Here is a 13401-nt window from a genome sequence, read left to right as displayed (position 1 = left end):
AGAAATGGCTTAAGGTTACCTGAGCAGATTGGTATTTGTACCACCAAACGTCTCTTTGGTATCTCCTCTTTATTAACCCCTGTTGCACTGGCTTCAGAAAGTTCTCCCAATCCACCGGAAAAAGCCTGAGAAGAGTTGAGGGTGTTGTTTTGCCCTCTGAATGACTCCATTAATTGAAATTAATACTTAAAAATAATGCAGCTGCACTAATGCATGTCATATGTTTAGTATCACTCTTTGACATACCCCGAATCTCTTGTTTACAGATTCACAAATTTTATAGCTAATGAAATACACCTGATTATGTTACATTTTAGATGCCTGACCAGTTTGATCAGAATGTGGTTTTGAACCAGTTGTGCTACTCTGGTATGCTCGAAACAGTACGGATACGAAGAGCAGGTTTTCCTGTGCGGAGGCCATTTCAGGATTTTCACAAAAGGTAGCAATCTGTTTTTGTTTAAGAGCAGATGAAGAAAGGAAAATGAAGTAAAGCAATTAAAAATAATGTGATTGGTTTGTTTCTATAGATATGAAGTCCTGATGAGGAATTTGACTCTCCCTGAGGATTTAAAAGGAAAGTGTGCTGCCCTCCTCTATCTATATGATAGCACAAAAACTGAATGGCAACTTGGGAAATCTAAGGTAAAATAAAAATGAATGGATATGCAAAGCCAGAATAATGATTAAAGCATCTTCTGTATTAATACACAGTGGGAGCTGGGCATTGCCTCAGTTCCAAAGCTAGATAGCTTGTAGTGGTTGATGCCCAGTTATCAAGTAACTTTAGCTAACTATCGTAAACTATTTAATTTCTGTGCTATCCTGCGCAGCATAAAAATACATGATAAATTTGCTAATTGTAGATTTTGGTGTTAAAAACAGCTGAAATGAAATGTAATTCTCAAAAAAAATGTCCTACCTAATTGAGGTATACATGAAAAAAACAATTAATTTAACTGACCTCTGGCAATATCAAAAGAATGGCAACTAAAATATTTGTACAATGAGCAGACTGGACATAGTATAAATTTCTGCTCTTTTAACTCTTCGGGTAGGCAGTAGCCAGGTTCAGTCATGATCTAATATTGCTGAGCATTTTTTGCTTGCGATTTTTGTATCTAAGGCAAAGAAACTAACCCATTATATTGCCTAATTGAAATAAGCATTCATCCAACCCAAAATGCACAGAACATTTCTTTATGTTCTTTCCTAATACTTAGTGGTCCTCACTACCCCCCCGCCATCTCTAACCCTTCCTAGACTCAGGTCACTCTGTATAATGGTCTATATAAGGTCGCTTTGAAGGATAGTAGCATTGTCAGTGGTGGTGAATCCTCAGACACTTAACCATTAACAGCAGTGTAATCTTTCTTTTCTCCCATGAGCTGTTCAGAGCATCCAGAAGTGGGGCATGCTTCAGTCTCTTCTGGAAAGGCTGGGCTTAAAACTCCGGGACGTTCCTCCTCCACGGGACATCTCCCCAGTGTCCCCCAGTTTTAGCTCAGCCTTCGTGGTAAGAGATTGTGCACTCCCTGACTGGAACAGTTTCTGATTCAGGTAGTCAAGATTCAGGTTTGCTCTTGGGTTAATTCGGCTTGCAAATTTTTCCCCTATTAATCTGGCGATTTCAAGGCTTGTGGCTCTATTAGGTTATCCCCCCGATCAGTTGAGAGCAGCCCTTTGTGACTGGTGGAGCCTGCCACTTCGCAGGCAGCCTGAGACAGCTACTTCAGGCAATTAGCCCATCTAACTCCCTGATCGTCTTATCTTTGCGATCTTGCCGGAATGCTCCCAGCCGCGGCTCACTTCTCCTTGCAGAATCATTTGTCTAACATTTTAGAGAGTCAGCAGCAGCAGCTCATTAAATTGCTCAGGCATTTACATCGAAGATTCTGCTTCCTGCCATTTTAAATGGCTGGCTTCAAGTTCGCGCCTAAATATTACAGGCGCCATTCCCCGCTGGTTTCCCTTCTTGTGGACCGAGGCAAGTACTTTCCCACTCCACTTTCCTGGGATTATTTCTCTCTTAGCCTGCTGGCGTTGGATAAGCAGGCTAGTCCTTAAACGGGAATTTTTTTTTCCCCCTCTTGCAATTGCTTTTGGATCGTTACATTGGAGCGAAGCCTCAAGTGCCATTTCAAACAGCGGGACATTTTTGACAGGAAAGGATCCATCCAGGACCTGTATAGCTGGTTTCCCATGTTGGGGACCAGGGATCCTGAATATTTCTTGCTTGGAGCGCTTGGGGGGTTTCCCTTGCTGGGGACCCTTAGATACTGTTTCCCATATATACAGGCTTACATTTAGATATAGGCATATGTATATATGTGTGTGTTTGTATGTATGTGTATGTATGTATGTATGTGTGTGTGTGTGTGTGTGTATATATATATATGTATATATGTATGTGTGTGTGTGTGTGTGTGTGTGTATATATATATATATATATATATATATATATATATATATATATATATATACACACACATACCATATATATATACTTTACACTCCTTGAGAAGCTCTCTATTTTTAACCACAAGGGTAGGCATCACCCCTAAGTACTACTACTACTTATTACTAATAATAATTTTTTAGAAAAAAAAATTAAAGTTAGAGACACGAGATTCAGTCCTCCACAATGGAAGGTGACAATGTCTTTCGCTCCAAGACAGGCTAGTCCTTAAACGGGAATTTTTTTTTTCCCTCTCGCAATTGCTTTTGGATCGTTACATTGGAGCGAAGCCTCAAGTGCCATTTCAAACAGCGGGATGTTTTTGACAGGAAAGGATCCATCCAGGACCTGTATAGCTAGTCCTGAGATAAGTCAGTGGGCCCCCAAAAGGCCTCTAAGGCGGCGGATAAGGATGCCTGTAGACGGCACCAAGCCTTGGAAAGGTAGTTGCAGAAGCGGGCCAGGGAGACGGACAAGATGGCTATGACATAACAGTCGGATCAGGGCCCAAGTCCATTGCTGGGGCCCTTGGACTTATCTACCCAGCCCAGACAGCTATTTCTGGACAGCCTCCCATAGCCATATCTCCTCCAAGGAGCACTGCCCGGCGAAGCCCAGAGGTAACTTTCACCCCTACTGCCGGTTTAAGACAGGAGGAGGGATTACCTGAGACTATTCCCATCGAAATGAGGCAATGGATGGAGATGGCAATTCAGAAGGGCATTGCGGTTGGAATTCAGGAATCCATCCGGACCAGACACTTTTCAGCTACTTCGGAAATGGGATCCCTGTCTGCTCGATCCTTTGTGCAAAGCAAAGAACACTGCTAAACTAGGCACATCAAGTCCTCATCCATTGTCAACAGGGTGTCAGGACGAATCCGAGGACCTAATATTCTCACATCCGGCTAATGAGGCAGAAACTATTCCTGTCCCTCATATGTTTGCTGAATTAGTACAAAATCAATGGGCATCAGCAGCATCCTACCCAGCCCCAACAGGGTATGATAAATGATATTATAATTTGGCACCAGAGTTTTCAAATTTTCTGAAAACACCAGAGATGGATGAGATTGTGGCACTGGCCTCTTCTTCAGCCTTTCCCAACGAAGCCGAGGAAGCTCTGAGACCGGAGGAAAAGAGAGCAGAGTTGGCACTCCGTAGGGCGCATGTTTCTGACGCCTGGGCCATTAGGGCAGCTACAGCTGCGTCCTTTTTTACACGGTCCTCCCTACGATGGCTCTTCCACTTGAGGAATATATTGCCGGTGTCAAATGTCAGAGCCCACCAGGACATTGCTAAGATTATTGCAGTGGCAGAATTCTCCACCGATGCCACATTTAATGCAGTCAAATTCTCGTCTAGAGCCATAGCATCTCACATGTCAGCACAGAGACTGCTATTGGCTCAGACATTGGCAGGCAGATACCAAGCATAAATGCAAGCTGGCATCAGCCCCAATATCGGGGGATAAATTATTTGGCAGTGTCTCAGAGCCTCTGCTTATTGAGAATAGAAACAAGAAAAAAGTGCTTCCCACTCTTTTTCAGAGGTCTGAAAACAGAACACCCCAGTTGTTTCGAAGGGGTCCCTTTTGGCCCTACTGTCAAGGTCCATACATTCCCAGATCGCAGAGAACATCAGGCTACAGGCCCAGTTTTAGACAGGATAGGTCTGAATCTTCCAATAGAGGTCAACAGGGAGGCAAAAACAGAAGAAACCCCAGAGGTACCGGAGGCCGATTTTTTCATCGCCCCAAGTGAGTCCTTGACAGCAGCTCCCATTGGAGGGCGGCTAAAATTGTTTGCTGATCAATGGGACAGGCCCACCTCTGATGCGTGGGTCAGGGACACTGTTAGGTTTGGTTTGGCGCTAGAGTTTCAATCCCCCCCCGAACTTTTTCATTAGGAGTCCTAGGTCCACGGACCCCATTAAGACAGCGTTGATGCAGGAGGCTATCAATCATCTTCTGCATATTCGGGCTATTAGGGACGTCCCATCTGAACAACGGGGTCAAGGCTGTTATTCTATATTGTTTGTGGTTCCAAAGAGTTCAGGGGACTGGAGGGCAATTCTGGACCTCAAAAGTCTGAACAGATCATTGGTTTATCAAAAATTCAAGACGACTACTCTCCAGTCCATTCTGCTCAGCATCAGAGAGAACAATGTCCTGACCTCTATAGATCTCACAGAGGCTTATATACATGTACCAATTAGACCTGCTCACTACAAATATCTTAGATTTTGCTACAAATATATCGCCCTACCATTCAGTCTGGCTTCGGCCCCTAGGACTTTTACCATGGTCCTAGCGGCTTTGTCTGCCTCCCTGAGGATCAAATCTATTTGTTTACAATGCTATCTGGATGATATTTTAATTTTGTCATCTTCCAGACATCAATCAAATTTGGATACCAAGATTACCCTGGAGACCCTTCAAGGTCACGGTTTTTCCATAAATTGGGATAAAAGCCATTTGATCCCCTCAACTAGTTCATTTAGGGGCAGTGATAGATACCATGGAGGGCAAGGTTTTTCTCTCTCAGGTCAGGTTGAATAGTATCCAGTGCTTGGCCAGAGAGATCAGAGCCTTAAAGAGGGTTTCCCTGGCAGTTCTGTCTCAACTGTTAGGGAAACTGATTTCTTGTATTTCCATTGTGCCTTGGGCTCAATTCCATTCTAGAGATCTACAATGGTTCCTGCTACCTTTCCAGCGATCCAGAAGAGCCACTTCCAATGTCCGGATAAAGGTACCGCACAATGTTCTTCGACCGCTCTGCTGGTGGTCAGAAAACACGATAAACAAGGGGTGTCAATTCAAGGAACCGTACAGGGCAACGATCATGACTGATGCCAGCCTAATGGGATGGGGAGCTCACTTCCAATCCCACACTGCTCAGGGAATTTGGACAATTTACGAACAATCACAAAACAGCAACCTGTTGGAGCTGTGAGCAGTTCATCTGATGTTACGCAGCTTTCTACCCTCTTCCAGTCACGCCACGTTCTGGTCTTGACAGACAATATCACAACCAAGGCCCACGTAAATAGACAGGGGGGTACCCATTCCAAACTTATGATGCTGGAGATGGCCAGGTTGTTCAAGTGGGCCGAGGGGAATCTGTTGTCGCTCAAGGCAGAGCACATAGCAGGGGCCTTAAACACACAAGCGGACTGGCTCAGCAGGGCCACAATAGATCAGGCAGAGTGGCACCTTCACCCATCTCTCTTCCAGGAAGCAGTGTGGAGGTTTGGGCAACCAGTGATTGATCTATTTGCCTCTCCCCTCAACGCCCAATTGCCCCGGTATATTTCAAGGTACCCGACTCAGGGGGCAGAGGCTGTCAACGCTCTGCGATGTCAGTGGCCTCCCGGACTTCTATATGTGTTTCCTCCACTCCCTGTAATACCCAGGTTGATCCAAAAGTTATTGGAGGAATGAGCGGAATTGATATTGGTCACCCCTTACTGGCCCTGTCGAGAGAACAACCTTGAAAAATTCCACCGTCGAGGGTTTCCCTCTCGCAAGGGCCGGTACTTCACCTGGACCCACAATGGCTCAGCCTAGCCGTATGGAGGTTGAGCGGAACCGTTTAAGGACCCAACAGATTTCAGAGAATGCCATTGCCACCATACAAGCATTCAGATGGTCCCCTACAAATCGTATATACGAGGCCATGTGGTCCTCTTTCTGTTGCTGGTGCTGGGGGCCTAAGATCGACCCAACTGTCCCATCAGTAGGACAATTATTGGACTTTTTACAGGAGGGGTTGACCAAGGGCCTATCTCCAAATACTTTACGCAGACAGGTGGCGGCCTTAGCCTCGGTGATATCCTGGGGTGACCTTCATTCCATAGCGCACCATCCACATATCCGCAGCTTTCATAAAGGTGCTGCTAACTTACGACCTCCTGTAATTCACCGCTATCCCACTTGGGAGCTCAACAAGGTGTTAACCACACTTACAACTGGCCCGTTTGAGCCTTTAAGAACCGCTAGTCTCAAATTCCTGACATATAAGGTGGTCTTAATTGCGATCACATCAGCAAGGAGGATTTCCAAGTTGGCAGCATTGTTGATGAGAAAGGACCTGTGCGTGTTTCATGTGGACAGAGTGGTTCTCAGATTGGATCCATCGTTCATCCCTAAAGTAAATTCAGCCTTCCACAGAGCACAGGAGTTGGTGCTTCCAAATTTTTGTCTGAAACCATCTCATAGACTGGAGCATCAATGGCATCGTCTTGACTTTCGAAGGGCGTTAAGCATCTATCTAAACCGCACAGCGGCATTTCAAAAATCTGAGGCTCTATTCCTATCCTTCAACCCATCCACTTTAGGACACAAGGTGTCGTCAACGACCATTGGTAGATGATTGAGAGCCACCATAGCTAAAAGTTACGAATGCCAGTCCATCTCAGTTCCTAAGGAAGGGCTTTACAGCCCACTCGACAAGGAGTGCGGCAACATCAGCAGCATGGGCCACTCGGGCTTCCATAGACAAAATTTGCAGAGTGGTGACTTGGGCTTCATCATCGCCCTTTGTCAGAAATTATAAAATTGATGTCTACACCTCAGAGGACACTTCATTTGGCAGAAGAGTCCTGCAGAGAGTCCATAGAGTTTAGGAGTGGATTTCGATCCAGACGGAGTCCCTCCCTAAGGACAGGCCAAGCTTTGGTATGTCCCACTTCTGGATGCTCTGAACAGCTCATGGGAGAAAGGGCGTTGGTACTTACCTGATATGCCCATTCTCTGTGAGCTGTGAAGAGCATCCAGCCCCACCCATTTCTTTCTGTCTGGTGGGGTTCCGTTCCGGTCAGGGATCTAGATTAGGTGATGAGTTCCAGACTTTGGCACTCAGTCTTTGCAAAACTGGGGGACGCTGAAGAGGTATCCCGTGGAGGAGGAGGAGCGTCCTGGAGTTTTAAGCCTAGCCTTTCCAGAAGAGACTGAAGCACCCCCCACTTCTGGATGCTCTTCACAGCTCACAGAGAAGGGGCATATCAGATAAGTACCAACGCCCTTTCCATTGCAGTTGATGTTCTTCATGTGACTGGGAGTGATTTCCATCCACAATATTAGCCCATTTTCTCTTCATTTTCTTGAATGTCTCTAACCCTGATGAGTCCTAGAGAATAAGGATGGCAGGTAGCTGGGAACAGCACTTCATTTTAAAACATTTCCATTATTTAACATTTCAAATAAATAGATATGCAAGTACATATTTATTTAATCATGAGTATCAGCAGAACACACATTGCAGGTATGGTAAAGAGTAGTTTGCACAACAGTGGTGCATGCAGTCTCCATATTGTCTAATCTTAAATTATATAGGAGGGTGTATTATATGTGACTGCAGAGTATGCATAATCTCAATTGCAGAGCATTAGTACTTCCACTCCCAATTTTTTAATATGAATTGTGGCCTAAATAAGCTTTTTCATGTTTAAGTATGTAAATAAATCTGCACAACAAACATATTTCTTCTGGATTCATAAGTTTTTGTCTCTGCAATCATTTTCTTGACATTTCTTAGCTTCTATATCCTATGTTAAGTAGAGTTACAGGTAGAATTTGTGATTTTTCTGCCAGCATAAGTTAATGTGAAATGACTAATGACTTCTAGACAGTCAACTTTTCTTATTGAAACATTCTGTTCATTAACAAGTAAGCTATGTGAATGAAAGATTTTTTAGTATCTTGATTGACAGGGACCCATCCAAGGGCTGTCCAGAGCTTAGAGAATTTGGCAGAGCAACAAAGGCCATAAAGATTTTTCATAAGTGAACACAAACCTAATAGTGGAGCTCTTCCATTTTAATAAACAGAAAAGTTAATCTGTCTCCCATTTATTTAGCTAGCTATTTAATTACCGTATGGTTCCAGGGGAAGAGAGATTGGAAACTATTTCCAATTCCTAGTTTTAATTCCCCAGTCTCATTTTAAGAACCAAGCAACTGAACTACTTGACACACTGGGCTTAGATTGTTGCTTTTTAAATACCAAGTCTGTAATAAAACCGACCTCATTTACAATTTAATCATGGATGCAGAGACAGGCCTGAGATATCTAACCAAGATTTGCCTGAATGAAGTTAGTGGTCATGTCGTTATATTTAGATCTGTCCAATCAGATTTAATCTTTTGCATTAGTCACAACCCAGAGCAAGGAAGTGATGTAACAATTATGTGCTCATCAGCCCTAGCTGTTGTAAGAACTGCTGGTCATTTGTTAGCCAAACATGAGGCCTGCACACATGATGCTAAGCAAAGAGACAACTTGGGTTGCCATCCAGCTGCATGGCTGCATACCTCATTAAACTAGTTGATTCCATTGTAGAGGTCCTTGTGGATTTATCCAGACTGTTAATACTAGGTCATTTCAACCTCTTTTCTTTAGACTTTCAGAAGGCCCATAGTTTGCTGCATTTTAGATGGTATTCACCTCAAAGAAGATGTGTCATCATATGGTTCTGGAGGAATTTTTCATGAACAGATCAATTCTTTGTAAGGAGGGCTGACTGTGGTTGCCAACCTTACAAATTTGGAGACATTTAAGATGGTCTACCTCAGACATCTGATAAACGCAGGAGCTTATAGACCACGGGTGTCAAACTTGATCAGGCCAGATCGTGACATATTGTGATGGTTTTTGCCTTTGCAGAGCCGGGGTGGGCATGGCCTGCACGTATCCAGCCCACAAGCCACCAGTTTGATAGGCCTGTTATAGACAGTGTTTGGGCAATTCCCAAATTACTAAAGGCACATTGTGTTAGATGCTTATTGTACCCTATGACTATTATTAAGTGTTGTACCTTATGATTCTTGATGAATGTATCTTTTCTTTTATGTACATTGAGAGCATTTGCACCAAGACAAATTCCCTGTGTGTCCAATCACACTTGGCCAATCACACTTCTCCAATCTTCTCTTCTCTTCTCTTCTCTTCTCTTCTCTTCTCTTCTTTGTTGACCATTGGAATATAGAGGTAACTAGGACATTTAACAAGATCTCCTGAATGGTCTCTTGCTCTCCACTGATCTGTGCAGCTTCTTGGTTTACTAGGAAGCCCATGAATTAAGCTGTGTAAGATATCCCTGAAGTGATGCGGGGGTGGGGTAGGATGAACATGACAAACATAAGTAAGAGTCCTAAATTCAATTTATTCTATGGCATTATGGTCAGCAAAGTATAATAACTTCCCTTTTCTCATTTCACAACATTCTGGCCAGCTACCCTATTTACTGGACACTTTTGGAGAAGGATGAGTTAAAAATCCAGTTAGTATAATTTTCAATTATCTGGTTTAGCATTTCTTTAATAAAATTGTTTGCATCCACTTCATGTTTCAAGCAAGATGACAGAATCTATTGAGACAAGAGAAGTGATTCCTTGAGGTATTATCTGGAAAACCTTTGAGCCCTTGGACCCCTAGGAAATGGACATGGTCATTTGCTGTCTCAGTTCTGCCGCTTTATCAACTGGACCCCTACCTTACCTGGTTAATTAAACAGCCAAATGTGGGATTGGGAGTTAGATCTGGGCTGTAATCAAACCCCTCCGAGAGAAGGGGAAGCTAACAAAGGTCCTTAAAGAGGTATTGGTTTATCTACTTATTAAAAGACCAGGCCTGGATCCAACAAAATTGGACAATTTGTCTGTCTGTCTATCTAATCTATAACTTTCCTTTTGATGGAGAAGGTAGAGGGCTCCAGAGATTAAAAGAGATCCAGAAAAAAGTGGAGCAGTGTGTGTGTGTGTGTGTGTGTGTGTGTACACACACACACACACACACACACACATACAAACAAACTTTGGTCCACTTTTTTGCCAGACACTGAAATTTATTTTTCCATATATTGTAATTAAACACGTTCCACATATTTTCAGGTATTTCTGCGTGAAACTTTGGAACACATGTTAGAAAAACAGCGAGAAATAGAGGTTGGCAAAGCAGCCATGATCATCCGAGCACATGTCTTAGGCTACATGGCACGGTAAGAAATTAGGAGTTGTGTATTATTATTGAGTTAAACTCAAAAACATTTAAGTTAGTATAAACTCTGCAGATTGCAGGTTTGAATTCCTGAGGCACAAGATTAAAGCAACATTTGATTTTTATTATTATTCTCTCAATCCTTACTTGAACATTTTTTTTTAAATAAAAGAGATCCTGAAATCAGGAAAAGGTATTGTACTGTGTTAGCATTTGTTTAGATGTTATGCTGCATTAAATTTTAACTCATATGATCAGATACATTGCATTGTTTTTATTTTTAAAATAATCATTATCAATTTTTGTTAAATAACCAATTAAATAATTAATTGTGTTAATTGTATTATTAACATTTAAATTGTTCAGAATCCATTTACAGGTCTTTAACCTATGTCAAAAATAAGAAAACTAAAAATGAAGCTATTTAGCAATAAGAACATCAAGTTCACAAAGCACATCGGGTCATTTACATTACATTGAAAATTTTAAAAAGCATAGTAATAAAACTTGAAATATGCTTCAAGTGGAACTTTTTTCTTTATTTTGAGAGGTAAATTTAAATTGTATTTCATACAAGGTCTAAGCAAACAGTATATTAAATAATATTTCTTATAAAATAATCTCTGCATAAACAGAATGTTTTGTGTCTTACCTGGAACTTATATTTGTTGTCTCATCATGTAAAATTGCATTCCCCAATCAGGCCCTTTCTAAATTATAGCTTTTAGAATTTGCAAGATAGTTGGAATCCTTCAAGTTGTATTCCAATGTGTAAGGATCAGACATTTTTCTAGAGAATCTGGAGGTGGTTCTGAGTGTCATCATTTGATTATAAGCATGTAATTGTGAATTATAACTAATTTGTTTGGCTGTAATTCCAATGTATTCTCTTTGGGAAAAGGAGATTTGGAATTCTGGTTTTTTATTATTTTTGCTATGGTAATAGAGAAAAAAAAGTGTTCCAATAGATAAAGTTGTTTTTTTTAATTAGCAAATAATGATAGGACTAGGTGGTTGAATTATGCTTGATTTGTTTATCTAATGTCAATTATTATGTACTGAAGTCTGAAGAGGTGATTTAATCTTCCCTGCATAGGTCAATAAATATTTGTCTAATAATTGCTTAAACAATGAGGTCATTCATTTTATGTGCATATTATTTCTATCTATGTATATTGAATGATATGTCCTTTATAAGAGCAGAAAATGATTTTCTGGAGGACAAATAAATACACACATAGACAGGTAGACCACAAATAAAAGCTATTGGGGCAATGTTAGGAAAATGTGTTTGCTTAGTCAAGATGTATCTTTCCCTTTTGTAATGGCTCTAGTCTTCCCAGGGGAACAGAAATGTGAAGCACAAGGAAAGGATATTTATGGGAGTTGAGTCCACAGACTTCTTTTACTTTCTGGAATCTTTAATTTATGGCATGGGTAGTGATTGCTCAAACAGTATGTCTTCTTCACGTGAGTTGTCTCTGCATATTATTTCAGAAAACACTACAAAAAAGTCCTTTACTACATAGTTATCATACAGAAAAATTACAGAGCTTTTTACTTAAGGAGGAGATACCTATTGTTGAAGAAAGCTGCCATCACCTTCCAGAAGCAGATGCGAGGGCTGATTGCTCGCCGAATTTATAGACAGCTGTTGGAGGAAAAGAAACAGCAAGAGGAGGAAAAAAGGCAAAGGGAAGAGGAGGAAAGGTACGGAATATGTACTTGCTTTAATATATCTGGTAAGCAATTGATATTAAATAAGTTTTTTAGAACAGTTTGTGGAAATTACTGAGAAGTCCTCAGAAGCCATGTCTTGCTTTAATGATGCCTTTCTTTTGCTTTGATGCCTTTTCATCCTTCCTGACGTTTTCTAATTATCCTTTTAGAAAGCAACAAAAGATGGAAGCAGAACGTCTTGCTCAGCAGGTTAGCCATGTATTTCCTACTTTGTTCATGTTAAATTAATTTATTGTGATAACGGTTGGAAGGAGGGAAAACCTCTAAGGTTTGAAAAATAGCACATTACCGACACTTACGAAAAAGATGATTTTTGCACTGTTTCTGCAGGCTAAAGAAGCACTTGCAGCTATTCCGAAACCCCCAAAAGAACTAAAGCAAGAGCTAGAGAAGCAAAAAGAAAACAAGCAGGTGGAGGAGATCCTACGCCTGGAAAAAGAAATTGAAGACCTGCAGCGTATGAAGGAGCAGCAAGAACTGACATTGACAGAAGCATCACTGCAGAGGCTGCAGCAGCTCCGAGATGATGAGTTGAAACGCTTGGAAGATGAAGCCTGTCGTGCCGCACAGGAGTTCCTGGAGTCTCTGAACTTCGATGAGATCGATGAATGTGTCCGAAACATTGAAAGAACCCTCTCCGTAAGCAGCAGTTTCTGTGCAGAGCTTAGTGGCACCGCAGGCACTGAAAAACCCAATTTTAATTTCAGCCAGCCATATCCTGAGGAGGAAGTTGATGAGGGCTTTGAAGCAGATGATGATGCTTTCAAGGATTCACCTAACCCAAGTGAGCATGGCCACTCGGATCAAAGGACCAGCGGCATTCGGACAAGCGATGACTCTTCAGAAGAGGATCCATATATGAATGACACAGTCGTTCCAGCTAGTCCCGCTACGGGCAACAATACCCTTATCCCTTCTATCCTTGACTCTCTTAGTCTCCACAACTCTTCAAGCGGGGAATCCACATACTGCATGCCAGAAAATGTTTCCCGCCAACCCCCTAATGCTTCAGAGCTCATCTCTCCTGAGGCAGACTATGATTATGACCAGGATGACTATGAGGATGGTGCTATCACATCTGGAAGCAGTGTGACCTTTTCTAATTCTCACAGTAGCCAGTGGTCTCCTGACTATCGCTGTTCCATAGGGACATACAACAGTTCTGGAGCATACAGATTTAGTTCTGAGGGAGCTCAGTCTTCTGTGAG

At 42.0% G+C, this 13401-nt stretch overlaps 1 protein-coding gene across 2 annotated transcripts in view; it reads left to right on the top strand.

Moving 5' to 3' along the window:
* MYO10 (myosin X) overlaps positions 1-13401 on the top strand; it is a 157159-nt gene that overhangs the window by 119733 nt on the left and 24025 nt on the right. The window contains exons 13-18 of one of the 2 annotated variants that reach the window (XM_087930718.1): positions 318-442; positions 531-645; positions 10348-10454; positions 12020-12163; positions 12343-12382; positions 12524-13396. In XM_087930718.1, coding sequence (XP_087786844.1) covers positions 318-442; positions 531-645; positions 10348-10454; positions 12020-12163; positions 12343-12382; positions 12524-13396 — 1404 coding nt within the window. Of the gene's footprint in view, positions 1-317; positions 443-530; positions 646-10347; positions 10455-11950; positions 12164-12342; positions 12383-12523; positions 13397-13401 lie in introns of both variants that reach the window. The other variant, XM_087930719.1, reaches the window with a different exon arrangement.

Source organism: Pseudonaja textilis, chromosome 3, assembly GCF_049901715.1.
Source record: "Pseudonaja textilis isolate UNSWEBS1 chromosome 3, rPseTex1.2, whole genome shotgun sequence".
Classification (NCBI taxonomy): Eukaryota; Metazoa; Chordata; class Lepidosauria; order Squamata; family Elapidae; genus Pseudonaja; species Pseudonaja textilis.
Note: the sequence above shows the minus strand (reverse complement) of the source record. Positions and strands in the feature narration are given on the sequence as shown.